The 25,242-nt window shown below is 55.2% G+C and overlaps 7 protein-coding genes across 7 annotated transcripts; 3 read left to right on the plus strand and 4 right to left on the minus strand.

Annotated features, from left to right (window-relative positions):
• Positions 1-701: 701 nt before the first annotated feature.
• LTHEOB_10141 (Apolipoprotein B-100) lies at positions 702-3,247 on the plus strand (the record flags this gene model as incomplete). Its single annotated transcript, XM_035506754.1, has 4 exons — positions 702-868; positions 927-1,441; positions 1,488-2,479; positions 3,074-3,247. The coding sequence occupies 4 exons, from the start codon at positions 702-704 to the stop codon at positions 3,245-3,247; spliced, it is 1,848 nt and encodes a 615-aa protein (XP_035368179.1).
• A 1,340-nt stretch (positions 3,248-4,587) lies between these two features.
• LTHEOB_10142 (Antiviral protein) lies at positions 4,588-8,954 on the minus strand (the record flags this gene model as incomplete). Its single annotated transcript, XM_035506755.1, has 2 exons — positions 4,588-8,533; positions 8,626-8,954. 2 exons carry the CDS (start codon positions 8,952-8,954, stop codon positions 4,588-4,590), a joined length of 4,275 nt encoding a protein of 1,424 aa, XP_035368180.1.
• Positions 8,955-9,452: 498 nt separating this feature from the next.
• Positions 9,453-11,040, minus strand: LTHEOB_10143 (uncharacterized protein; the record flags this gene model as incomplete). The annotated part of the gene is made up of 6 exons (XM_035506756.1): positions 9,453-10,166; positions 10,222-10,322; positions 10,378-10,609; positions 10,669-10,787; positions 10,840-10,932; positions 10,989-11,040. 6 exons carry the CDS (start codon positions 11,038-11,040, stop codon positions 9,453-9,455), a joined length of 1,311 nt encoding a protein of 436 aa, XP_035368181.1.
• A 482-nt stretch (positions 11,041-11,522) lies between these two features.
• On the minus strand, positions 11,523-13,179 carry LTHEOB_10144 (tpr domain protein; the record flags this gene model as incomplete). Its single annotated transcript, XM_035506757.1, has 2 exons — positions 11,523-12,152; positions 12,205-13,179. The coding sequence occupies 2 exons, from the start codon at positions 13,177-13,179 to the stop codon at positions 11,523-11,525; spliced, it is 1,605 nt and encodes a 534-aa protein (XP_035368182.1).
• A 578-nt stretch (positions 13,180-13,757) lies between these two features.
• LTHEOB_10145 (Glycoside hydrolase protein) lies at positions 13,758-16,129 on the plus strand (the record flags this gene model as incomplete). The annotated part of the gene is made up of 3 exons (XM_035506758.1): positions 13,758-14,141; positions 14,203-15,453; positions 15,503-16,129. The coding sequence occupies 3 exons, from the start codon at positions 13,758-13,760 to the stop codon at positions 16,127-16,129; spliced, it is 2,262 nt and encodes a 753-aa protein (XP_035368183.1).
• Positions 16,130-16,567: 438 nt separating this feature from the next.
• Positions 16,568-20,444, plus strand: LTHEOB_10146 (Protein msn5; the record flags this gene model as incomplete). The annotated part of the gene is made up of 3 exons (XM_035506759.1): positions 16,568-17,431; positions 17,482-17,676; positions 17,727-20,444. 3 exons carry the CDS (start codon positions 16,568-16,570, stop codon positions 20,442-20,444), a joined length of 3,777 nt encoding a protein of 1,258 aa, XP_035368184.1.
• Positions 20,445-21,343: 899 nt separating this feature from the next.
• LTHEOB_10147 (Ankyrin domain protein) lies at positions 21,344-24,382 on the minus strand (the record flags this gene model as incomplete). The annotated part of the gene is made up of 1 exon (XM_035506760.1): positions 21,344-24,382. One exon carries the CDS (start codon positions 24,380-24,382, stop codon positions 21,344-21,346), a length of 3,039 nt encoding a protein of 1,012 aa, XP_035368185.1.
• Positions 24,383-25,242: the final 860 nt, after the last annotated feature.

Genomic DNA, 25,242 nt, shown 5'->3' on the forward strand with positions numbered 1-25,242 from the left:
ATCCAGAGTTGACCACACAGACAGCCTCCCAGCCTCAGTTGATCGAAGGAGTCAGCAAGCTCTTTGCGATAGGGTCTCGTATTCTCATGCGACATTCAGAGAAGCAAGACGCCTATGATGAGCTATACTATGATATTGGGCGCAAATCAATCAACCTTTTTTTTTCGCTTCCGAGACAACAAAGTAAAGGGCAAGGCCTTATTAACTCTCTGTAGTACCATGAAGGCCTGCATGGGCGCAAAGCGCATCTAAAATTGAGTATTACTTAAGAGCTGGTTGGTATGGGTAGCGTGTATACCATCTGTAATGGCCCTACTCGAGCCAACTGGCACATAAGTCGCAGGTCCTTCCTCACATTTAGAAAGGTAGTCAAGTACAGCGATAGCATATCATTCACCTTACTAAGCAGAGTTAATAGCTGTATACCATAGTTAAGGAGTTCGGGATGCTGCAATCCCGATAAGGCACTAATTGGTGCCTGAAACTAAAGGATCGATAAGAACCATGGTACTTCCGCTTTAGGAGCTTATATAATTTTCCGCGATATGCAAGTTAGAAAACTAGAGTGACGACTAATCGCGGCTGCATGTAAGATGTCGGCTATGCATGTAACCTGTCAGCATCTTTGTGCTGACGGGTGCCTAATCAGCTGCTGTCTCATCCTAGTCTGATTGACCCCGCTCTCCCAAACATGCGCGAACATGATATCTGGTGACACCTTGACTGCGGAACCTGAACAGATGGTGGAAGACGGTCATATGGCAAGCTCGAGCGTCAGACCCGGCACCTCCGATGAGCAACGCCGCAATGGCCCCCACGGACCTGGGAGGTGGTCGGACGACAAGTGGACCAAAGAGATTTTGGAGCAGTGAGCCTGTTGCCATTCTCTGATCGAGTTTGTTCACATCACTGATAGGACACTTCAGAAGCGCGATATCACACTGGCAGTCCAAAATGGAGCTCCGCATCAACCAATTTCGAGAACGTGCAAGCACCGATGAATGGAAAGAAATCGAAGCAAGCCGCGCGCAAATGATTCTTTTGGTTGAAGAGGCTCGAATAGCACATGACACGCGAAACCCGGATCGAGATGGGAAAACAGCGACTATCCGGGACAATATCAAGAAGGGGCTGAACAACGCTGCTCAAGTAACATTTACCTACGTCCAAATGTTGGATGTAATGGTCAGTCAAGCTCCAGAGCTAGTAGCCATAGCATACGGCGCAGTCAAGATCATTTTGGCGGTTCAAGTCAACTTGCAGGAGGTGAAGGAAAAGGTACCGGCGTTCATGAAACGAGCAAGCGCGAAATTCGAGGCGCTAGACCACCTCACAGCCTATCGCCCGAGCCGCAATCTCGTATCCGCAATCTCCCAAGCATACCAGCTATACATCAAATTCCTCGCGAAGGCTGTGAAGCTATACACAGAATGCCGAGCAAGTAAGATACCCGCGGACACATACGTCTTATTTCTAACGCACATTAGAGAGAATGTTGAAAGCGACCATCCATCCATGGAAGAATAGATTCCAGAGCATTGTCGACGGTATCGAGGAGATTTTCAGCCATATTCGTGAAGTTTCCCAGCACCATAACGATCTGGAAACGCATTTGGGTCTCCAAGCGACCAGACAAGTTCTCAACATCGTCAGGAATCAGCAGTCCAACGGTGAACGGATGCTTGCCTTGCTGGAAAGGCTTTCTCAAATGGTCCCTGTCAATTTCAACAAAGCCGAAGATATCCGGGAAACAGCAACCGCCGTTCGGCAACAAGTGGATGAGGTCATGGATCAACCGTGTTTGGAACGCCAGCGCAGCCAGCCCCCGACTGAAAACGAGACAGATATCGATGAAGACGGCATGAGCCCCTCAGAGGTCATTGATCGGGTACTCAATGATGTGTTTACCGATCTAGCGCAAGAGGAAAGCCTCAATGATGCTGCCCGACGCACAAGAGCAATTATGGAGTTTCCATCGATGCACGACTACAAGCCTAAACAAAAGGGGCAGCTTAAATCAGAGAGGCTTATCAGCTGGCTCCAGTCTCCGGCCTCACAGCTCCTGTGGCTTGATGGAAACAACCTGTTGACTGTGTCTGACTGCAACATGCTGTTCACCAACCCTCTCATCCTTGTGGCTGAAGGAAACTTTGATTCCGCCTTAGTCCTTCGCCATAGGTACGAAGACAAAGCCTCGGCTGGATCCTATGTTGCGCTGGCGCAATCTTTGATATCTCAAAGCCTGAGAAAGAACCCTGATATTTTCCCCAGCATCCGATCGCGCATGGGGAAAGAGACGGCCACTAATCTGAACCACCTCTTGGATCTCCTTATTGCATGCTTTCACAAAATTAACGCTTCCTGTGTTCTCATAATCATCGACGGTATCGACAAGATTGGCATAGAGCAAGCGCAGTTGGAAGAAGCGTTTGTCAACCAGCTGGGTCGAGTCATGAATGAACCAGAACTGCTAGTCAAGGTGCTTTTAACAACTACCCTGCGGCAGGAAGAACGTGTGGATATGACAGTGTCCACGAAAGCGCTTCGCTCTCAGATGGCTCGAAGATCTCCAGTACGAACGCTCTCTGTCGATGGCATACAAACAGACTTCCCACTCCTGTCCCATGAGATTGTTCGGATACAGGAGAGGAAGTGCGAGTTCGTCAGATTCAATCAGTTGCCGTATCTGTACAGCCATGGATCGACAATATTCGAGTGGCAGCAAGGTCATCTCACCGCGTGTATCATATCCGAAGTTTCTGGTATGGAACCCACGTTCAGTGGGGGCTTAATGCCCCTTGTATTGCGTGTGTGGCAGGTCAACCACAATGGATTATACTTCACAAAGCGATTTCGGGACATCCGAATATCCCAGTTCCATGGACAGAGGAGGATATCCAGCTTGAAGCAAATTCCGGCAGGCTACTTACCCGACGAACCAAAACATCGCAAGCAGCTTTGCGCAAGAGGAAGACGATATTGGATCCTGGGGCAGGGAGTGCATCATATGCAAATCACGACAGCATCTGTAAGACTATTTACGCTTTCCATATCTACTAACTAACGATTGAAGGGTCCCGTTCGCGTAATCGTGGACCAAACCGCAAGCTCACCCGGAGAGATTCCGGCACAAGAAATTGCCGATCAATATCCCGAGATGAAAGCTGCGGATGTCAGGCCGGGGTTGCTTCATATTTGCTCCCATGTCCTGAATGTGCTCATCTTGCAGGACTTTCGATGGGGTTAGTATAGAACAGTCCAGTACGCCCCTGTGTGAAGCTGACTTCATAAAGCTACTTCCAGCGTTGATGACATCAAAGATATCATCTTCCCAAACGATCCGTTTAGAAGATTGCACTTGCCCGCTGATCAGATCGAACTTCTGAAAGGGGTTGTCAAACCAGACACTATGGGCATCACTATCCTACTTCACGGTGATCCGGGAACGGGAAAGTCGTTTACAGCAGACTGTGTTGCTGACTGGGCACGCTTACCACTTGTTCCACTCGTTGTTGATCGAACCGAAGACAACCCTGCTCCTTCCCTAAAGCAGAATGTGCACAGCCTCTTCGAAGTCACTAAGAGGTGCAAAGGCATCGTTCTCATTGATCACGCCGAATTGCTCCTCGAGAAACGAATGGCGGATGCTGGCGAGCGTAACTCGCTTGTGGTGACTACTCTTCGGCACTTGGAATCATTCAAAGGCTATGTTCTGTTAATAACTGACAGAGCCGATGCTTTTGACGAAAAAGCAAAGTCTTTGATATCTTTGAAGATTGAGTTCGAACGCCCGCAAGGGATATTACAGAGGCGTCTCATGCACGACTTTCTTGGCCAATTAGCAATTGGGGAGAACCCGCTTCAAAGACCTTTCGAACTCGCTGCCAATGAAGACGAGATTGCCTATAAATTGATGAAGATCATTGATCCAGGCTCCGGGCGAGGTCCGAGCGGTCGACAGATCAAGGCCTTTTTCTACTCAGCTGCTCTTCTGGCAGCTAAGGATCCGGATCAAACTGATGAAAGCAGAATCCGCATAACACTTGAGCACTTCAAGACCGTTTGGAACTTTCATAGTCGATAGACCATCCAGAGATCACATGTAATGAGAATATCAGTGGTGCTATGGAGTCAGATGGCGCAAGGCACTTGAGGTTTGGTTGAGAACGACTCTCATTGGAAACCCACGATCTTGAAACCCCTCGTTCGAAATCATAGAGTGAAGACCTACTACTTTTGGTAGTAAGCCGCGAATACGTGAGTAGGCCTTACACCTCTCACAGGGCTCGTTGTATTGTCGTATAGAGATTTTCCCGTCCACTCAAGCGAGAAACACCAGAAGGGATGACTACGAGTTCCTTGTTTTGTTCAAAGTCTTTCGTTCGGAGCGGGGTTACACATTCAGTTTTGTTACGGCGATCGAATTTTTTTTCCATTGCAATTCCATGCATACGTATCCTTTCGTACACACATATCTCATTGATCTTCTGCACTTTTCTCAAATCTTGATCTTTTAAGCACCGTGACCCAAGCTTACCCTAGATACCACCATAATTCCTCCGCTCCAAACAGTAAGCCGTTTTCTCTCTACGCTAAACAGTCTCCCAACGCCGACCATGCGCCCGAGCTCCAAGGCGCACACATGACAGCCCTCTGAGCATCCGCAACGGTGCCAACGCCCGCAAACGCGGCGGCCAGCTCTTCCGCTTGCAGCGGGCCATTCGGCGGCACAGCCCTCTTCGCCGTGACAAGCGCCATCTGTGCCGGATAGACCTCCTGCTCCGTCTGCTGGCCATCTGCGACGAGATCCGCGAGCTGGGTCCAGCCATGAGGCAAGTGAGGGGCGAGCATGACGCTGGTCTGGACCTCCGTCCTCACGGTATCGGCGCCACTGCCGCCAGAAGAGGACGACAGCTCCGCGATGGCGTCCAGCACCTTCTCGATCCGCCTCAGCTGGTGCGTGTCGAGATCCGGTCTGGTGCGCAGGGCCTGCAGGTCGTCCCGCACGGCATCCATCGTGTCCGCGTCCTCGTCCAGGCTCGCCATGGCGCCGAGCAGCACGACGGCGCCGACGTGCTCCGGGTGCTCGCCCACGCACTCGAAGAGCTGGTCGCGCGCGACGCTCTTCTCCTCGGCTCCGCCCTTCGCCCACAGCACCTCGGCGAGGGAGCACACGACGTCCGGCGCTGAGCCGCTGTCCTGAAGCGCGGTGCGGAAGTGGTCGATGGCGGCGTCCATGGCGTTGAGGTTGTACTGCGCGAGGCCGGCCGTCAGACGCGCGCCTAGGCGGACCTTACGACGGGCCTCGGCGCTCATCCCAGTGCCTTCTTCTTCAGCCGTCAGATCCAGGGCTGTTTCGGCATCTTCAGCGGCGGTCGAGAAGTCAGAGGCCGCAAGACGGTTGCGGGCGAGGTCGGCCTTGGCTTGCGCAAAACGGGAGAGAGCTTGAGGCGATTCCGAAACCTCGAACTCGGCTTCGGCGGTGGCGCAGATCTCTTCCAGTGCGGAAATGGCGACGTCGTAGCTGCCGACCCGTTCGAGGTACAGTGCTGCTAGATGGCGGTGCGGAATGTCTGTTGACTTTTGCGAGTATAACTGTTGGAGAGCGAAGAGGGGTTGGATGAGTTTCGTGATGTCGCTCGAGGCTGATGGAGACGAGAGGAGGTGGTCGAAGGTGGAAACCGCGTATTGCCTCTTCACAACAAGAGATGAAGCATCGCTGATCTCGAATGCATGAGTGAAGTGAGACAATGCCTCCTTTGCATCTCCCCACAGCAGGGCAATGAGTCCTTCGCCCAACCAAGCCTGCGGGTAGTCAGGATCTGTGGACTGGGCGCGGGCAAAGGCTGTGTGAGCCAACTCATAGTCATTCTCCAAGAGATAGAGTGTCCCGAGATTGACCCACACCTTCGCGTTGCGCTCGTTCAGATGCAGGCTTCGAACGAGGGAGTGCTGAGCAACCTTGGGATTAAGCTGTGTGGTGACAATCCCGAGAGCATTCCAAAATTCAGCATTGCCGGCTTCGAGCTCGATCGCCCGCTTGAAGCATCTCATCGCTGCCTTCAAGAGCTTCAAGCTCTTCTTGCCCTGTGCGGCTGGGTCAACATCTTGCTCGCAGCACACATAGGCTCTGTATTCCGTCCAACCGAGGTTATACCATGCAACAGCTTGAGCGTGGATGTCGTGAGCGCAGGCATAAATTGCCCGCTTTTGGGCAAGAATCGCCGCGTTGAGGCATTTGCGGGCTGGTGATGAACCCTCCTCCGACTGTTCAGATAACGACGCAAGCTGCTCTTGTCCGATCCCATCGTTGTCGGAGAACATGTCGAACTCTTGGACCTCGATGGCCGTCTCAAGCAAGGTCTTTACTGTATCAAAAGGTAGGTCCGCGATCCGGCTCTGAACCCATGTGAACAGCGAGCAAGCATCTCCCACCGCCTTCCATAGGTTGAAGGCCTCGGGCTTATATTCAGCCACCGCCTTCGCAATGGTCAGCGCTTCCAGCGCACTATCCGCAGCTTTGCCGAAGAAACTTGTCTCGATGTATCGCCAACCCCTTTCGACCAGCGTCTGAAGCAATGCAATTTGAACACCAAACTCATTTTGCCTCGACTCTAGAACGGCCTTGTAACCGTCAATGGCCTCCTCGTACTGGCCGAGTTCGCGGTTGACATTTGCAAGCATGTACTTCGTAAACCAGTTCTCGGTGGGCTTCTTCATCTGTACTCCATCCGCGGGGTCCTCTGCGTACCTGAAGGTTCTGAGGGCCGAGTTGTACCTGCCAGAGTTGTGGTAACTCTCGCCCAAGCCAACATAGGAGTGGTAGTCATCTGGGCTGATGCGCAGCGCCGAGAGGAAAGAGTAGACGCTCTTGCTGTACTCCTGTTTGTTCATCTGGACGATTCCCATCGCCGAGAAAGGCCAGCTCACACCCTTCTTCTTCTTGGATCCGGGGGCAGGACGGCATTTACCAGAGTCGATAGCACGCTCAGCGATGACTTCTACGATGTCCCAGTCGCCTTGGTCAGCGAATGAACGGGCAAGGCGCTCAGCAGCCTCCAGCTCCGACGGAGACAGCTCGAAAGCTTTCTGAAAGCATTGTCTTGCGCGCTTCTTGTCTCGCGCATAGTCCTGGTAAAAGATACCCAAGCTGGTATATGCCGGAGCAAGGCTCGGATTCGTTTTGATGGCTTGCAAGAAGCTGGCGTATGCTCCTGTTCTGTCTTTGCGAGCCTGTCGTGTGGGATCGATCTCCCATATGCAGATTCCAATGCGGTATAACGTCTGCGCCCTCAAGTCTCGGGACCTGAGATCCGTCGTCTTCATCTTCTCAACATACGTTTCGAGCTCACCTAGAGCAGTGGTGTGATCGCCGTTGAGAGCCTTACACCAAGCCGTCTCGGCGCCTATCCGTGCATTCTCCGGATCCCGAGCCAGGGCTCTGCTCAAAAAGTCAATTGCTTCCGCGTACTCTTCCTCTTCCTCGAGAATGAGACCAACGCCGATGAGGGCTGGGGTGAAAGTAGCCTTGCGTTGTAGTATCTCGTGGAAGATGGACTTCGCTTCAGGATGATTCTTCGGCGACTGGTACTGAATGAGTGACGTAGCAAGAATGCTATTGATAGCGTCTTTGTTGTTTTGGAACTCCAGCCCGCTCTTCTGCGCTTCGGCAGTAACAATCTTCAGTCCTTTCCTGGTGACTTCGACGGAACTCTCGAATTCCTCCAAGTGGAGATAGTATTCACCCATCAGTCGGTGGGCAAGAGGAGAGTGCTTCGCGTCGTCGAGTCCTTCTGTCATGAGCAACAATCTATCCTCTTGGCTCAATGGCTCCTCTTCCTCTTCTTTCTTTTCTTCCTCTCCTTCTTTCTGCTCCTGCGGTAATTTCAATGGAAATGGCGCGATCTCGCTGGTCAAGTAGCCCTTCAACAACCTCGCCAGACCGTCTTCCGGAAAGAACTCGACAAACTCCCTCACAACATTCGCATCGAACTCCGATAGCGTCTCCACATCCGTCCACTCCAGCTCGAGTTTCCACGCGAGCGCAAACGGATGCTTAATGATAACCATGCCATGCGCAAGCTTAAGCACCTGGTCTCTCTTCTCCGCCTTCTTCGCAGTAGGTAGCACCGCCAACGTATCAAACGCACGCTGCAGTAGTTTTTCCTCGTACTGCCTCCTCACCTCATCGTCCTGCGTCCAATCCACAACGGCCTGATACAGCTCCTCAAGCTGACTAGCCTCGTACACCTCCCTCTTAACTTCCGTCGTGACCTGACCGATCCGCGCCCCGAGTCGCGTCCTCCTCTCGCCGATCTCCTTGTTGATCTTTTCCTTCTCCTCCTGCTCAACGATCTCCACGATGCGCGTGTACGTCGCGCTCGGATGCGGGACGCGGCCTTCCAGAAACCCGTAAACGTCGCTGGTGGGAAGGTACACCTCGAGCGCGCGCTTGTACTGAGCCTTCGAGCCCTTCGCGCGGGCTAGATCTACCACCTTGTCGACTGCGATCTGAGCTCTATGCGCATCGTCCCTACAACACCCCGTGCATCAGCAAAAAACGTAACTTCACCCAAGCCTACTCCACAATCCCCAGAACACGAGGAAAAACTGGCCACAACTCACATCCCCGCATAGATAGCCGCCAGCTTCTGCCCGACCCTCGTGTGCTCATCCACCCGTTCCCCTCCCCTCGCTTCGTACACGCCCCTCAGACCCAACCACGCCTGGTCATCGTCCGGCTTGATTTTCGCCGCCTCTTCGTACGCCTTGGCCGCGTCGTCCGGCTTGCCCTGCTTGTCGAGTGCGCGGCCGAGGAAGAGGCGCGCAAAGTAGTTCTGCGGGTCATTCTCGAGGACAGCTGTCGCGTGGGTGATGGCGTCGTCCCACTTCTGGGCGTCGATGGCGGCTTTGGCAGCCTTGAGGGCGGCCTTGTTGGAAGAAGGTGGTGCCATTGCGGTGGCTCGCGTGCTCGGTTTTTACGATGAATGCGACGGGAGGAGCGAGCGACTCGGTCGGCCCATTGGGTGTGGCTCGTGTTCGTGCGGTCGGTGAGGTGGGCTGCGTGGAAGAGGATTTTGCTGAGGCTATGGTGGTGGAAGACGCGGGACGCGTTTGAGATGGACGTCATGGGTCCTTCAGCCCTACAGAGCACGGGCCCAGCAAAAGAGCTCCCCCGCCATCCTATAGATGTCCTTTTGCTATTGTTCACATTCGGGCATTGCATATCATTGTAAATTGAGTATCGGATAACAGTGGCTCAACTAATTCCCATATTCACACACCAAGGAGGAAGGATTCACAGAACATTATCGACAACCAAGCAATTATCACCTACTATCAATAATACCGGATAAATCGCAATATCCCAGGAGTGCCACCGCCCAGACGCCTCCAACACCGCGCGCATGCAGCAGAAGTTAATTGACCTACCAAAATTAAAAGTTGCCCTTTCACTCCTGTGCATCCCTGTTCTTGCTCGGCGTCTGCACGCCCGGCTTTTCCTGATGCGCCGCCACCTCGACAACGCTGAGAGCGCTCTCGCCCGCCGTCGGCACGCTCATCCCCAACATCCGCTGCGCCACCGCCTTGTGACCCTCCTGGTTGGGACTGTCACGGCCCGCGGTACCGTCGACCGAGAAGCTTGCCCGGCGTTTATTCAGCCACGCCACCTCGGAGCACCGTTTAGCCAGCCGGATCGTCGTTTCATCATGCGCCTCGAAGTGCCGCCAGGGGTTTTCGTTAGATGCACTGAGGTAGTCCAGCATTTTAAGCAGCTCGTCCGGCTTGTAGTGTGGCGGTCGGTTGACCTGGCTATTGGCCAGCAGCGGGTGCAGCACGCGTAGATACGTGTGTCGAATCGCCGCCGACGTTGTGTCGTCCGACGGCAGGTCCAGCAGATTACGAATGATAATGTCGATCAGGACGTAAAGGTCATTGGTGTAGAAGTAGTCGCACGTCTTCTCATTCAGAAACAGAAGGTAGAGGAGCTTTAGGATCAGCAGAGTGAGCGAAGCCTCGGTCTCGCGGTTGAGCAGTAGGATCATGTTCTCTCCGAAAGTCTTGTAAATGTGGCCGTGGGTTGAGAGAGCTTTGATAACGCGGTTTGTGAGCGGCACAGCTGGGGTCGGAATATTGGCGACGAAATACTGCTCGTTGAGAACTAGCTATGGTCGATTGTGAGTATTCCAGAGAAGGTCGCTAGTTGGGTGGAGTCCATACCAAAACACGAATGACGTGGTAGCAGAAAGGATCGTTTGGATCGCCAAAAAGCTCCTCAACAGTCTGGAAAAGACCGAGGACGAAGGCATCGTCAACCACAGCTGTAGCTTGCGTCAGCAGCGTGCATTCCTAGCGTTACATCTCCAGGCATCCCACCTAGCTCTGCGGCCGTAAGGCGTTGTATCCTCGACATCTCGTAAATGAGCTGCAGAAGCAGCCGGTGCATGTTCTTCTGCTCGTCGACATTGGTGTCCCGAATGAGCTCAACAAGGCGCTGAAAAGCTCCTTCCTTGTGCATCATATGGAAGACGTGTTGGTCGTCGATATCGGCGAGGCCATCGAGCAGGAGCACAGCTGCAACCAGCTGCAGCGTCGGCGGTTCATCCTCCTAGCAGGCTGTCAGCAGAAGCCTCGACACCAGTATATCCAAACGGGCGAGCAAAATACCTGAAGCAGGCTGTAGACAAACTGCGTGCGCACGTAGTCCTTGTTCTTGGTGAAGATAGAGCACTGCAGTAGCGTGCTCGCGCACTGCTTGAGCTCGTCCTCGGTTTGGAGATAGTCCTCTGGAAGCGTCAACAAGCGTCCAGTCAGGCAGGCAGCCGGAGCGGGGCGTACCGTGAAAGTTGGCGGCGAAGGCGAGGTAGCGGCGGAGGGTGCTGTCTATGGCTTCGTGCGAGTCGCAGCGTGCGGAGACGATGTCGTCCAGCTCTGCGACGCGTCAGTAAGAACAGCGGGCGCTGGCGCATGGTGTTTCGATTTCATACCTTCCCAGAACTGTTCGGCATTATCGAGGCTATAAGACACCTCGAACTCCATGCTGGCGCCGGCGCGCAAGATGCATCGTCTCTGGTGCTGCTTGCGTGGGGCGGGCGGAGGGGCTGCCAGGCGGTGCAGTGGCCTTTTGTAACTTGCAAGGGCCTGGATCTTCCCACCCACGCCAGATGACCCCAAGCCGGCAATCGCATCCGCTGCCTGCATGGTGCTCAACCACCAATATCCCGTCCCACGCGCTAGCCTTCTTATTCGGCGACCGTCACAATGCTCCGCAATTCATTCTACCCAAAACGTCTTTTCATTGAGTGCCATGGAAAACAGGGGCGGCGCAACCGCGCCCCTCGGCGTTCGACTATGAAAGCATGACCCAAGACTCCTTCCCCTAAACACCCTATACAGCACGCTGCCTGATCGGCATTCACAGACTGTACGCTACCGACTCCTTCAATTAGGATTTTGCCCTACTCCATACTAACGCCGCCATCAGGAAACAGTAAAACTCCTCTCCATGTGTTGCAAGACCTCTAAAACTGGAATCCACCGGGGAAGCCTCCGCCAAATCCTCCGCCAAATCCACCACCACCCGCATGGAACTTGAACGAGCCTCCTGGCCCTTGACGCATGAAAAACTGCTGTCCACCAGGACCGCCAAATGGCGAGCCCTGGAACGGGTTTGACTGCCCCTCGTGATCGTTGGGGTCGTCACCGTTGTCGAACCGCGCCTTGAGCTCTGGATCGCTGAGCACTTCATAAGCCTCATTGATCGCCGCCATCTTCTTCTGCGCCTCTTCTGCCGTAATGCCTTTCTGTGATGCCTTGTCGGGGTGGTATTCCTTGGTAAGTTTGCGGTATGCGCGCTTGATCTCTCTTTCGTCCGCATCTCTTGAGACGCCCAGAACCTTGTAGTAGTCCTTCTGCTTCGACCGCTTCAGAAGATTATGCGCCTTTTGCTGGAGCTCTTGGATCTTGCGTTGTAGTTGCTGGTTTCCTTGCTCCTTGGCCTTCTCCTTGGCATCGTTCAAAACGTGAATGGCCGGTTCAAACTCATCTGCGTCGATTTTGCGTTCTGCGTCAAGGATGAGACCATGAAGATTGTCGGGGTTGAGTTTCACTGCTTCCGCGCAGTACGTCTCCGCGCGCTTCTTGTTGTTCATCTGAAATATTGTGAGCGTTCGTGTACCATTCTAAAGCTCTCAGGCTACTCACCTCAACATAAGCCTCGCAGACCATCTCAACGAGGCTAGTGTAGAGTCCATCCGGAGTTTTGCTGTGGATATACCCCTCCTCTTTGTACTTCTGCACATCCTCCTTCACGTCCTCGAGAAGACCTGCGCTTTCGCTCGACTTGATCAGAAGCTTGACTGCGCTGGCATACTGCCTCTTCTCCATCAGGCCCTTTGCCTTTTTGAGTTGCTTGTCTAATGCCTTCTCGCGCTTCATGAGCTTCATGCAAGCCTTGGAATCAGGGTCTGACTGAAGACACTTGCGGATATGCGCCAAACCCTTATCGGTCTCGCCCAGGGAGTAAAACGTCATGGCCGAACTCTGGAGGTGGGGCTCGATAGACCCTGAGTTGATCTGCAGCACATGCTGCAGGTCGTTGACACCCTCCGCGACTTCGCCTTTCTCGAACCGGCACCTCGCTCTCAACTTGCGCAGTTCGAGGTTACCGCCTGCGACCATGACAGCGACACCGGCATTTGTTATGCAGCCATCCCAGTCGCCCTGCTTCTCCGCTTCGGCCGCCAGAGTCGCGGCGCCCTGGGCCTCGTCCAATTCCGCGATTTCATGGCCCCCCTTCTTGCCCGCAGCCTCGAAGTCTTTCCGCGCGGCATCCCAGTCGCCATGGCGACTCTTTAGCTTTGCGCGCTGAATCAGGGCGCCCTCGAAGTCGGGCTTTATAGCGAGGACCTTGTCGAAGTCCTGCTGGGCTTGGTTGTTCTTGCCGAGGGAAAGATAAGTGGCGCCGCGCTTGAATATGGTAAGGTAGTTCTTAGGGTCTCGAGCGACAGCGGCATCGAAAAAGGTCAAGGCATCCTGCGCGTTGCCGGCGGCAAGCTGCTGGTTGGCAGAGGCGATCAGCTCCGAGACGGGCGTGTCGGCGGGAATGCTGGCGGGCGAAAGAGCGAGCGCGAACGGTAAGGCGGCGCCGACCGCCAGGACGCGCAGTGGAAGTAGCATGATAGCAAGTGTAGGCAGGAGGACAGCGAGCGTGGTCGAGTGTCTTGGACTCGGGGGTATTAATACCAGCAAAGGCGCATGATAGGAATGTGAAAGCTGGCCGCATCGGCAGGCTGCCAGGCACCATCTTATCGGCTTATCTCCGTCCGAGGATGTGCCGACGCCGTGTCCAGATTCGGGTGCTGAGCCCTGGCAGCTGAACCATTATTTCTGAGGCACGCAACCAACCATACTCCGATTTTAGAGTGAAATTAACATTCCGGTCAGACAAAAATGTCGAAGCTAGCGGCTAGCAATAGTGCGCATGTCAACACTTTTGGAGCCTCCATCCCGGCTTTCGTACCATGAGACCCCCGCGCACCGACCGGGTCAATGACGCACGCCAGGATGCCGCGGCGTGCTCTTGTGGCGCCTGAACCCTCCGCCTCCGCTTGCGGGCCTACCTCCATTAGCTGCTCGAGCCGCACCTACCACTGCTCGTACTCGTACTCTCGTCTTATATCTACCCTACCCTATCCTACCAGACCCTACGTCCTCGCCTCTCTTCCCCTTTGATTTTCCCTCCACACCCGCTCGACATGGCTCCTCTACGCTTGCGTGTCGACGGCTGTACCTTCCGGGACCCGAGCAACCGCGAGGTCACCCTGCACGGCATCAACGTCGCCGCAGACGCCAAATTCCCCGCCCACCCGGACCAACCCTCACACGTCGCCGATGCCTTCTATGACGGCGACACCGTATCTTTCGTCGACCGTCCATTCACTGTTGACACCGCTCGCACCCACTTCACAAGACTGAGGAAGATAGGCTATAATACCATCAGATACGTCTTCACGTGGGAGGCAATCGAGCATGCGGGACCGGGCAAGTACGATGAGGAGTGGATACAGCACACCATCTCCATCCTTCGAGTGGCCAAGGAGTACGGCTTCTATGTGTTCATGGATCCGCACCAGGATGTCGTACGTAGGCTTGAATGCAATACATCTCCCTTCATGCTGATCCCTCTGATTGTGAGTGCAGTGGTCCAGATTCACCGGCGGCTCGGGCGCTCCTCTCTGGACAATCTACGCCTGTGGACTGAATCCGCGAACCTTTGATGTCACCGAAGCTTCCCTCGTCCAGAACACTTACCCCGACCCCGAACAATTCCCCAAGATGATCTGGGCTACGAATTACTCCCGGTTGTCGTGCCAGGTCATATTTACCCTCTTCTTCGCGGGGAAGACATTCGCGCCGAAAGCGATCATTGATGGCGTGAACATTCAGGATTACCTCCAGAATCACTTCTTCGCCGCTGTTAAGCACCTGGCGCTACGCATTCAAGAAGCGGGTGATTTGGATAATGAGTTGATTATCGGCTGGGAGAGCTTGAACGAGCCGAACAGGGGACTTATCGGGTGGGAGGATCTGTCGGCGATTCCCAAGGAACAGAAGTTGCAGAAAGGCACATCGCCAACTGCCTGGCAAGCCATCCTCACGGGTTCTGGAAGAGCATGCGAAATCGACACCTGGGATTTTGGCGGATTAGGACCTTACAAGTCAGGATCGGTGCTCGTGGATCCTGAAGGGCAGTCGGCCTGGCTACCTGCGGATTACGACGAAACCCACTACGGCTTTCAGCGTGATCCGGGGTGGAAGTTGGGGGAGTGCCTGTGGGCACAGCATGGAGTTTGGGACCCTGAATCAGATACCCTGCTCAAGAAGGACTATTTCTCCAAGGATCCCGAGAACGGCGAGACGATCAGCTACGAGTACTTCACGAACAAATGGTTCATGCAGTATTACAGGAGGCATAGGGACATGGTCAGGAGCGTTTTCCCCGAGACAATCATGTTCTGCCAACCACCGGTCTTGGAGATTCCACCCTCGATCAAGGGCACCGAGGACGATGACCCGAATATGGTTTTCACGCCTCATTTCTACGACGGCGTCACGCTCATGACGAAGAAGTGGAACAGGGTATGGAATGTCGATGTTTTTGGTGTTCTTCGCGGCAAATATCTGTCCCCGGTATTCGCCATCAAGATTGGAGAGACCGCCATTAGAAACTGCTTCCGAGACCAGCTGGCTGCCATCAGAGATGAAGGGTTGGACAAGATGGGACCGCGCCCTTGTGTCTTCAGCGAAATAGGAATTCCGTACGACATGGATGACAAGCACGCGTACAAGACTGGCGATTACACCAGCCAGATTCTGGCCATGGATGCAAACCATTACGCGCTAGAAGCTAGCCATGCAACTGGCTTCACTCTATGGACCTACGTGGCTACAGTAAGGTTCCCTGTTGCGCTCACTTTAAAGACATACTAATGTAAAATAGAATAACCACAGATGGGGAGACCAGTGGAACGGAGAAGACTTGTCGATCTTCTCGCTGGACGACCCGCCATTACCTACGCTGTCGTCGCCTACGTCGGATCCTGAGTCACCGTCGTACTCACGCAGCCAATCATCCGAGACAACACGCGTGTCGCCGTCAAACCTGAAGCAGACACTTGGCGAGGACGAGATGACCTCCAGTGCGCTTAGCAACAGCAGCAAGTCGGATAAACAAGGCTACCGGGCAGCTGAAGCTTATGTTCGGCCGACGCCAACGCTGACTCACGGCACGATTCTCAACTATGGGTTTGACCTGCGCAACTGCGTGTTCACGCTCTCATTGGAGGCGCCCAGCTCGTCCGGTGAGGGAGGCCCTACGGAAGTGTTCCTGCCCGAGTTCCACTTCCCGCAAGGAGACGTGTCGGTGGAAGTTAGCGGAGGAAAGTGGACGATTAGCATGGAGGACACGGCAGCAGGCCCGATCCAGATGCTGAAGTGGTGGCATGCGGAGGGCGAACAGAAGATTACGGTGACGGGCGTGAAGAGCCGGCAGGCGCTTGGCGGGGACGAGGACGGATACATCGAACAGTGCCAGCAGACGACAGGGCAAAAGTGCGTGGTGATGTGATGGTCACGAGATTCATGTATATAGTTGCAGGACAACACACGACATCGGCTATGAAGGATTGAAGTCAGCCTTATCAAGCCGCATGCATGGGACCCGCGCGGGTGGGACAGGCAGCGTGGGCAGGCAGCAGGTGACTCCGCGTTTCTGTGCGTTGGGGCGGGGCCTTGGCACTCCGGCCGCGGCGGGCAAACCATCTCGCTGCAATTGGAAACCACCGCCAGCTCTCTCTTCTGCTCACCACCATGCTCGCCGCCGCATAATCCGCGCCCCACCCCGACTCCGCTCCCGCTGCTATGACGGCCGGCCCTGCTCATATCGCCCACTGCATCCCTAGGTTTCCAGAGGAATCCACTGTCTTTCACTTGCTCTTTCCCAAGAGCACCTGAGGCCGCCGCTTCGCCGCATCGCAATCCCTGCCTCCACTGACATCGCACCACCATGGACGGCTTCGCGCAGGGCGGCAGCAACGGCCTCGACGGCCAACAGAGCCCCGCCGACTTTTCGCGCATGCTGCAAGCGCTGGAAGCCATCTTCGATCCGCGCTCGTCCAACACAACGCGCCAGGACGCCTCGGCCTACCTCGAGCAGGTGAAGCAGCACCGCGACGCCCCCGCCTACGGCTTCCAGCTTGCCCTCGACGCCTCGCACCCCGTACATCTTCGCTACTACGGCCTCACCGTGCTGGAATACTCGATCAAGTATGGCTGGGAGGACTTCAGCGACGAGCAGGCCGACGCCATGCGCGGCTGGGTCATCCAGCTTGCCGAGAGCGCTGTCCAGCAGGGGCCTATCTACGTGAGGAACAAGATCGGACAGCTGTGGGCTGAGGTGGCCAAGAGGAGCTGGGGCGCGGAGTGGATGGACATGGACGAGCAGCTGGTGCGGTTGTGGGCGACATCGCTGGAGCATCAAGGCTTGGTCTTGTACATACTCGAAACCCTCGCCGAGGACGTCTTCAACAGAGAGGATCCCGTCGCCAGTCTGCGCGGCAACGAGCTGGGCAAGGCCTGTGTCAGCATTTTCACCCCAACCGCCGTCATCCAGGAAGAGCTGCCCGGCCGCGACCCCAACCTCGACGTGCGCTTCGGCGATGAGGGTTGGGTCAAGCGCGTCTGCGACCTGCTTGACTGGTGTCTTGCCAACAATGCCGAAAATGACGAGAATGTCTGCCACATCGCCGTCAAGGCGCTGAACACCCTCCGCGCGACCATGTCGTGGTTGATTCCCAAAGCCATCGTCTCCACTGACAGTATTAACCACATCGGAAGAGCCCTTTCCATACCCGTCGTCCCGCTGCAAACGGTGAGACAGCCTGATTTTATTGAATACCACTCTTGTACTAAATCTTCTAGGCTGCCGTCGAGGCTCTTTTTGCCATCTACGCCCGCCAAAACTTCGGCGACCAGGACTTCATCGACATTATTTGCCCCATGTTCGCACCACAGATCGTTAATCTCATGGCTGAGCTTTTCCAATGGACATCCAAGGGCTTGGATGCTACCGATATAGACGAACCCAAATACACGCTATCGAAGAAGCTTTCCGAGGTAAAGCCTTTTCCGCCGGCATACCCGATGTGTATCTAACAAGCGTGCAGTTGCTTTCAAATCTGGGCAGCTTTGTGGAAGCCAAACCTACGCTCATTTCCGAGGACAGCGATATGCCTGCCTTCCTCCGGCTTCTTTACGAAGTCCTTGGACACCCTAGTCTCGTTGTTTCCATCCCCGTTCTACATGCGTGGACAAGACTGCTGCGTACTCGTTCCATCAGAGACTCTTCTGCGGTGCTACAATTAGTCCCTGCCCTACTAGAGACTTGCAGTTCTCGCCTGCTCCGCTACGAAGCCCTGCCCGAGGACTCGGACAATCCCACGTTCGTGCTCCTTAATGAGGATCTAGACACCGCGCCTGAGAGACATGCATTCCTCGGAAATTACCGTAGGTATTGCGTTGATGTCGTAGAGGTGATTGTTCGCAAGATGCCGCTGGACGCTATGCAGCACATCCTCGGCCAAGCCACCGCCTTGTTCACAAATCTCTATGACGGTCTCGCTCCATTCTCGCCGCAGACGTTTTCCAAGAACTCGCCATCGGTACTCCGGGCGGACGCCCAGATCACTGTCGTTGATGCAGCTTTGAAAGGCTACTTGAAATGGGTAAACGGCCATGGGTCTGAACCTGAAGAAGATGAGGGCAATAGAAAGATCATGCAGGATGCATTTGAGGAGTGGTGTAGAGGCGTCCTCACCATTCGCTTTGAGGATCCGGAAATCAATAGGAAGATCATCCAGCTCATGGTCACATTCGCCACCAAGGCGTTGTCCTCGAGGCCGAGCTTTGCTTTACAGTTGCTCGAATACATCCTGAACCTGCCCCTGCGCGACGAGCCTTCAGCACCACCTTATTCCGAAGCGGTCAAAGGGTTGGAGCAAGCCTGCACTGCAGAGATCCAGAGACTCGCTATTGCCTTCCCCGATCACTTCTTGTCAGTTTATGACGAACTCGAACGCAAAATCGACGACATCGTGACCAACCGTCTCATCGATGAGCGGCAACGAATGGGTTACACAGCATTCCTGTTCATCATAGTCCACCGCGCCACCACGATTGATCGCGATGTTCGGGAGGCCCGCTTGAAGCAAATGATGGACATGGTAAAGGATGGCTGGATGAACCCCGAATTAGGCGCCTCTCTATCTTCATTCCACTCGTTCTGCGAGATGCTCGGTCTTGGCGATATCACAGACTTTTTCGCGTCCCGCGGCTTCCACAGGACCTCGGACTGGGCGCAACAGCAGTTGGATGCCGAAGGCCAGGCGAAGCAAGCTGAGATCCTGGCTCGCTTCCAAAGGCTGCCACTCCGGTTGACGAAAAACCTCCTGGGTGCGTCGACTGAAAAGCTTCGCGAAAGCTCTCAGCCATATGAAATCGCGTGCGCTCTTTGGTCGGATGCCCTTCCTGCAGTGTTGCCAAATCTCCTGCAACTCGTTAGCCACGCCCAAGCCTTCATGAATATGCGTAATTGGGCGCATTTGCCCGCAGACATGCAAGTGGTTATGAAGCGCGTTCTTACAGATAGATTCTGGCAGGCGGGTATTTCAACCGAGAGTAGGGACGACTTCTTTGCGCGTGTGAGCGGATCCAAGTCATCCTACGAGGGATTTGCTTCAACGGTACGCGGCACCGTCAGGCAGATTCGCGAAGTCTGCTACTACATTCTCTACGGATTTACCAGGTTCAAGGACCACTTCTATGGCATCAGCGATCTCCCTATTCCTCTTAGTCAAGCACTGTTTGAGAACGCGCAAGCGCTCTCCGCACATCACGTTTCCGTCCTACTTAACATATCCACGCAGCTCATTGAGAACTGCCCGGTCCACCTTCGTTCTCAGTTCCTACCACCTATCGTCTCCAGTCTTTTCAAAGAACTCGATACCAAGATCAGCACCGAGTGGGATACATTAAACAGACAGATCACTCAAGCAGGCGACCAGGACAACCTCGGCGATGAAATGAAGAACGAGAGCATCCTGCGACAGCTCACGCACTCAGCCGTGATGCTGGTCTCCCTTCTCTTAGAAGATGTCCGACTGGGTACGAATACCTCACGAAGCACGCAGCTGAAACAGCAGAAGGAGCTCGCCGCGTTCAACGAACTACAAAGCGTACTGACCACGCTGACACTCTCGGCAGATACCTCTTCCTCATCCGCCAGCAGCGCAGCGACAGCCAAGGAACAGCGCATGGCAACCTTCATCCTCAGCACGCCTTCGGTCTTCGAGCCCGTCCTCATCTTCTGCCGCACCGTCATCCGCGTGCGCGACACGCGCTGCGTCACGCTCGTCTCGCGCGTGCTGCGCGGCGCGGCGCCGCACCTTAAGGAACACGGCCCGGCGCGCGGCTACCTCTGCTGCGACGTTCTGCAGGCGGCCATCACGTCGCTGCACGAACCGCCCTTCGTCGACGCGCAAAAGGACCTGGCCGCGCTCATCGCAAACATCATCCTGCTCGACGCGCCGCAGGCCCACGCCATCATCCTCTCCCTGCCCGGCCTGAGCAATCGCCCGGACAAGGTCGACCGCGCCTTCTCGCACATTCAGAGTGTCGCGAGCGAGCGCCAGCAGCGCGGCGTCGTGCTCGACCTGCTGAGCGGCGTCCGCGGCGTCAGCATCCACGAGCAGGGCAAGATCGGCAGGCCGGAGCGCCAGAAGAAGGTCCAGGTGCAGGAGCAGTACATGGCGGTCGAGCAGGGACCGGCGACGATCAAGAGGGGTGGAAGCCCGGAGTTGGGAGGGCTGGCGGATATGTTTGGTTGATGGGGGAGGGGATGTTGTTGTGTGTGGGAGGAAGATCTAAGAGAGAGGGAACCGCGAGGTGCAAAGGATGGAAAGAGTGTGGTTATTGGAAGATGACATTGTACAGATGGGTGGGTAAGGTCTGTCCAAAGGAGAGTGGTGTTGTAAGATGGAGTTCAGCTCGGTGTTTTTTTTTTTCCCCTCCCTCCTATTTGCATTTATGAGAGTGCGTGCGTAGGCGGATGAGAAGGAATTATGGCATTTTTTGCGTAAGTCTGCTCGTTCGGAGAGTGCCAGAGATTGGAGGGAGTTTCGGAGAGACTGGAAAGGAACGAGAGAGCGAGAAAAAGATGAAAAAAGATATCCCCAATGGAAAGTTCCTTTTCGAGTTAGCTTTATTATCGCATGGAGGATTCCTTTGTAAGTACAGTTCGTAGAGTAATGAGAGCGAGACTGAGTCTATAAGGGGTTGGTGCTTCTATGAAAAGAATGGTTGGGTTTCCATCTGACGTATCTGACTGAAGTGTAGATGTTTCCGAATGACATAGCCAACTGGATGGAAGATGAACTTCCCAGCGACTTCCTTGGGATACAAGAATAAGGGTAACAATCTTCGCAATCACCATTGAGACGAGTGGCTACCGCGGTTTGGATGATGTCAGGCTGATAATTTTTGAAGACAATTTACAAGAGGAAACAAAACCTCAACGAAAGAGGACCCACTCTAATGCTACCCAACACCCAGAATCAAGGGGTGCACATCGACTTCGTACTGATTTTCAGAGTATTGGAACCTTTTGTGGATCTTTGCGTTGGATGTAAATGAGTCGGCCCCAAGAGGGGATGGTTGCTTTGATAAGTCTCTCAACTTTTTGACTGCTGTTGACTACGTGCTAAACTTCAAGGGTATATTTAGAATCTCACACCAAATCAATCATCTCAAACCCTCCCGAAACTTCATCGTCCGCCCCATTGAATGCCTCTCCATGCATAATACCGTGCACATACGCCTCGCCAACCAATTTATACCTTCCCTCATGCCTCTTCTTTCCCCCATCGTCACTGCCATTATCATCTCTTCTATCCTTCTTCTCTCCATGCTTACGACCGTGCTTACTCCTCTTCCCCTTCACTCTCTTGAGAATAAACGGCACCCTCGCGCCAGCCACCAAAGCGATCTTATCTCCAGGTTTGGTATCAACGGGACCGAGACCCAAGTAGCCCTTCGCCGTCCTGAACAGAGCACGCTTCCTGTACACGCGCAGAAACGCAGACCTAAACGTCGTACCGTCGTCATACGTCACGCAATCTAGGGCGTGGTAATTACACCACCTGAATCCCCCTTCCGCGCACTTCTCCGAGAACTGCTTGCCGCGCTCCCCAATCTCCTCGACGGACGGCATGAAGAACCTACCAGCATCAGCCCCCTCAGACCCGTCAGCAGAATCCTCGGCAGTAGCGCACGGCGGCGGCGGCGGCAAGTAATCCACCCTCTGCCTCGCCTCAGTGACCAAGTTCCACACTTGGTCGTGCGCATGACACACATTACCAGTCTCGTCTTCGAGCTCGTACGCCAGCTCCCAGCCCAGGAAGTCCCTGAACGAATCACGCACGCGCTGCTGCGCGTCGGCGTCAGCCTCGTCCCACAGCTTGTCGGCCATGAGGGTGCGGCACAGCGCCTGCATGCCGCACTCGCCCGTGGGGCCGTAGTTCCCGCCTTCTGGCAGCAGCGCTAGCAGCACTTCGAGCCACGGCGGCACGTCGATGGTCAGCTTCTCGTCGCGCTGCCACAGGTCTTCCACCGCGGCCACCTCGTCCCAGTCGACGCGCGCCTTGACCCTCATCACGGCGTTGTCGTCTGGATGCGGGCCAAACTCCAGCGGCGGCGCCGTATCTGACGCGGCGGCCGAGAAGCTGCGGCGCCAGAGGCGGGTGGTAGTCAGGGGCGTGCTGAACTCCGGGGTCCAGGACGGCATGCCGGGGATGCGGGTGCGGTGGCCCATGTTGGGGATCTGGACGTACGAGAGGCCCTCGAGGGGCTCGAGGAAGTCGGCGGCGGCGCCGGTGGCCGAATGGACGATGTACATGGCGTCGTCGCCGGAGCCGCGCATGAAGAGGTGGGCAACCGAGGTGAAGAGGCGGTGGACGGGAACGGAGTAGTCGATGGTGATCTGGTCGGGTTCGGGAAGGGGTTGGGCAATGGTGAGGAGCGCGAAGATCTTGTCGCGGGGGTCTTTGGACTGGAAGGTCCAACAGAGGGAGAGGATGATGGGGAGGCTGAGGCGGCGGTGGTCAGCGCGCCAGATCATCTTGCGGGATGACGATGACTTGTCGAAGGAGCAGTGGTTGGCGAAGATGGGCTCGAGTAGTGCCCATTCGGAGGCGTTGTCGCGCGTGCGCAGACGGATCTCGGCCAGCTTCCAGGCCTCGCCGCTGTCGCCGCCGATGTTGTCCTCGCTCCGCTTGCCGTTGTCGATGCGCCAGAAGGTCGAGTTGTCGAAGTAACCCACCCGTGCCAGCAGCCCCAGGAACTTGAGCACGTCCGGCCAGCAGAACTCGTATGGCCCCGAGAACATGCGCACGCGCTTTGCCAGGCTAAGTTCCTGCACAACCCAGGTGCGCGTGAAGTAGGATCTGGTTAGCCAGTGCGACAGCTCCTCAACCTCACCGGGTGCCAGGATGCAGCCCTCAGGCAGCTCGTTCTCGCCCGGCCCCATTCCGTTCCGGAGCAGGTACTCGAGGGAATTCTGCCACTTGCGAGCCAGCTCATCTAGGTCCCCGTCCGCCTTGTTTACTCGCGAGATGGCGCGCTGCAGTCTCCAAGCGCGGTCGAGGCCGGTACCCAGCCAGACGAGCACTTCATCCGCGCGGTCGTAGATCTGGGGCATGATCTTCACCTGTGCCGCGCGCTCCTCCAGATCGTCCTGATTGATACATATCGCATCGATCCACAGCATCCTCTCCCCGCGCTCCAGCTCGTCCTCCGACTCCGTCCCACTCTCCCCATCCGAATCCGTCCCGCTATCATCATCCTCATCCCAGCTCTCGTCCCCCTCCTCGTCGTCCTCCGACCTAGACAGCCGCCGCCATTCCTCCTCCTCCTCGTCCCTCAGCCTCAGCATCTTCCGCCTGAACTTCTCATCCCACAGGAACTTCTTGACCTTCTTGTGATCCGCCCCCTTCCGGTACTGCATCGCGCACTGCAGCGGCGTACGGCCTTTCAAGTCAAACAGCCCAATCTGCGCACCCGCCCTTACCAGCTCCTTGACCACCTCGTAGTGCCCGTTCTCTGCCGCATAATGCAGCGCCGTCTCGCCCCAGCCGTCCAGCGCGCCGACGCTGGCCCCGCGCGCCAGCAGCCTCCTTACCTCAACCAAGTTCCCGTTCTCCGCGGCCTCGATGAGCGCGTAGTCGACGTCTTCCTCTTCCTCCTGCTCCTGCTCCTCTTCTCTGTCTTCGTCTTCACTGCTACTACGCTTCGCCTTCTGGTGGTTCCTATTGTCCGGCCGAAACTGCTGCAGCGCCTCGAACAAGTTCTTGCGCACGAGGAACAGGCGGCCGTCGACGGACACCGGCCACGACGTTCCGGGCCCGTAGTCGTCGCGCGTCGCGTCGCGCCCGCGCATCAGCCAGTCCGGCTCCGGCGTGTCCCATGTGTACGACAGCGCTGCATATGGCGGCAGCGCGTCGGAAGCGAGGTCATACGTCTCGAGCGAGCATTGGATGAGCGGGTATCCGCAGATGGATGGCGGTGGAATGCTTCTGCTGGCGGTGTTGGAGTGCTTGGCCGAGGCGGCGGATGATTTATGGTGCTGCGGGTGGGCCTGGAGGTAGGAAGGGCTGTTGCGGCCGATGATTTTGAGGAGGCGGATGGAGGTCGGGGTTAGGAGGGGCGCGTAGCTGAGGGGGGTGAAGTCGAAGAGGCCGGCGTGGGCGGGTGGTGGTGGCTGTTGCTGCATGCTTTTGGCAGGCGGGGTGGGATGTTGGCTCTTTCCTTTTTTTTCTCTTCCTTACTATGTAAAAACGCTTGTATGCTTGAACAAAACAAAACAAGTACTAAATGGCAAGATAACAGAAATATGTAGAAAGAAGACGCAAAAAACCTTTTTGTATGGTCGCGGGGAAGTTGCTAAGCCTCCACACGTTCTTTATAAATGCGCCATCTCGGCCCCCACCAGGACTTCGTTAGCATGAAGCATGAAATCGGCCCAGTTTGCCGGACTAGGTGAGTTTTGCCCCGCTGTCGGGCCGCAGGATGCGCTCGCCAGCATTGCTGCCTTCTGATCCTCGTCGTTCAGTGTTAACACGGGAGTTAGTCAAAAGTGATTCGTCCTGAAGGCGCCTTCTGATGCCGCGGGCGGGCTCACGTAAGCCTGCACTTTTCAATGCCCAATTGGTCAGTTCTCGCCTTGGCAAGAAACCTATTTTATACAGGTAAGTATCCTGGAATTAGTTCTTTTCTACAAGCATTCGTACCAACAGTTAGCCTAAGAGTGGCGCGGAAGGTGTGGACTTGGACAAAATCTGCTCATATCATGGGTAGTTGAAGCTATCGTCCGGACAAGAATGTAGAATTAAAATTTGTACATACACGTCCGGACAATAGCTTCAGCTACCCGCATATGTCATTTTGCTGGGAAAGGATTGAGGCATAGCTACACCTGGGGCCTTACTATTATTCATGCTAGCCGTCGGCTGCGATATCCCCCTGTATCTACGCCTTCGTTAGATTTATTTGCTGCAATTCTTCGAAATGGCGTTCTGCGAATCAAAGATTCAATTTCCCAAGACACAAGTTCATTCATGCTGAATATCATAC

The sequence above is a fragment of the Lasiodiplodia theobromae genome (genome assembly GCF_012971845.1).
Source record: "Lasiodiplodia theobromae strain AM2As chromosome Unknown scaffold_36, whole genome shotgun sequence".
In the NCBI taxonomy this organism is placed as follows: Eukaryota; Fungi; Ascomycota; class Dothideomycetes; order Botryosphaeriales; family Botryosphaeriaceae; genus Lasiodiplodia; species Lasiodiplodia theobromae.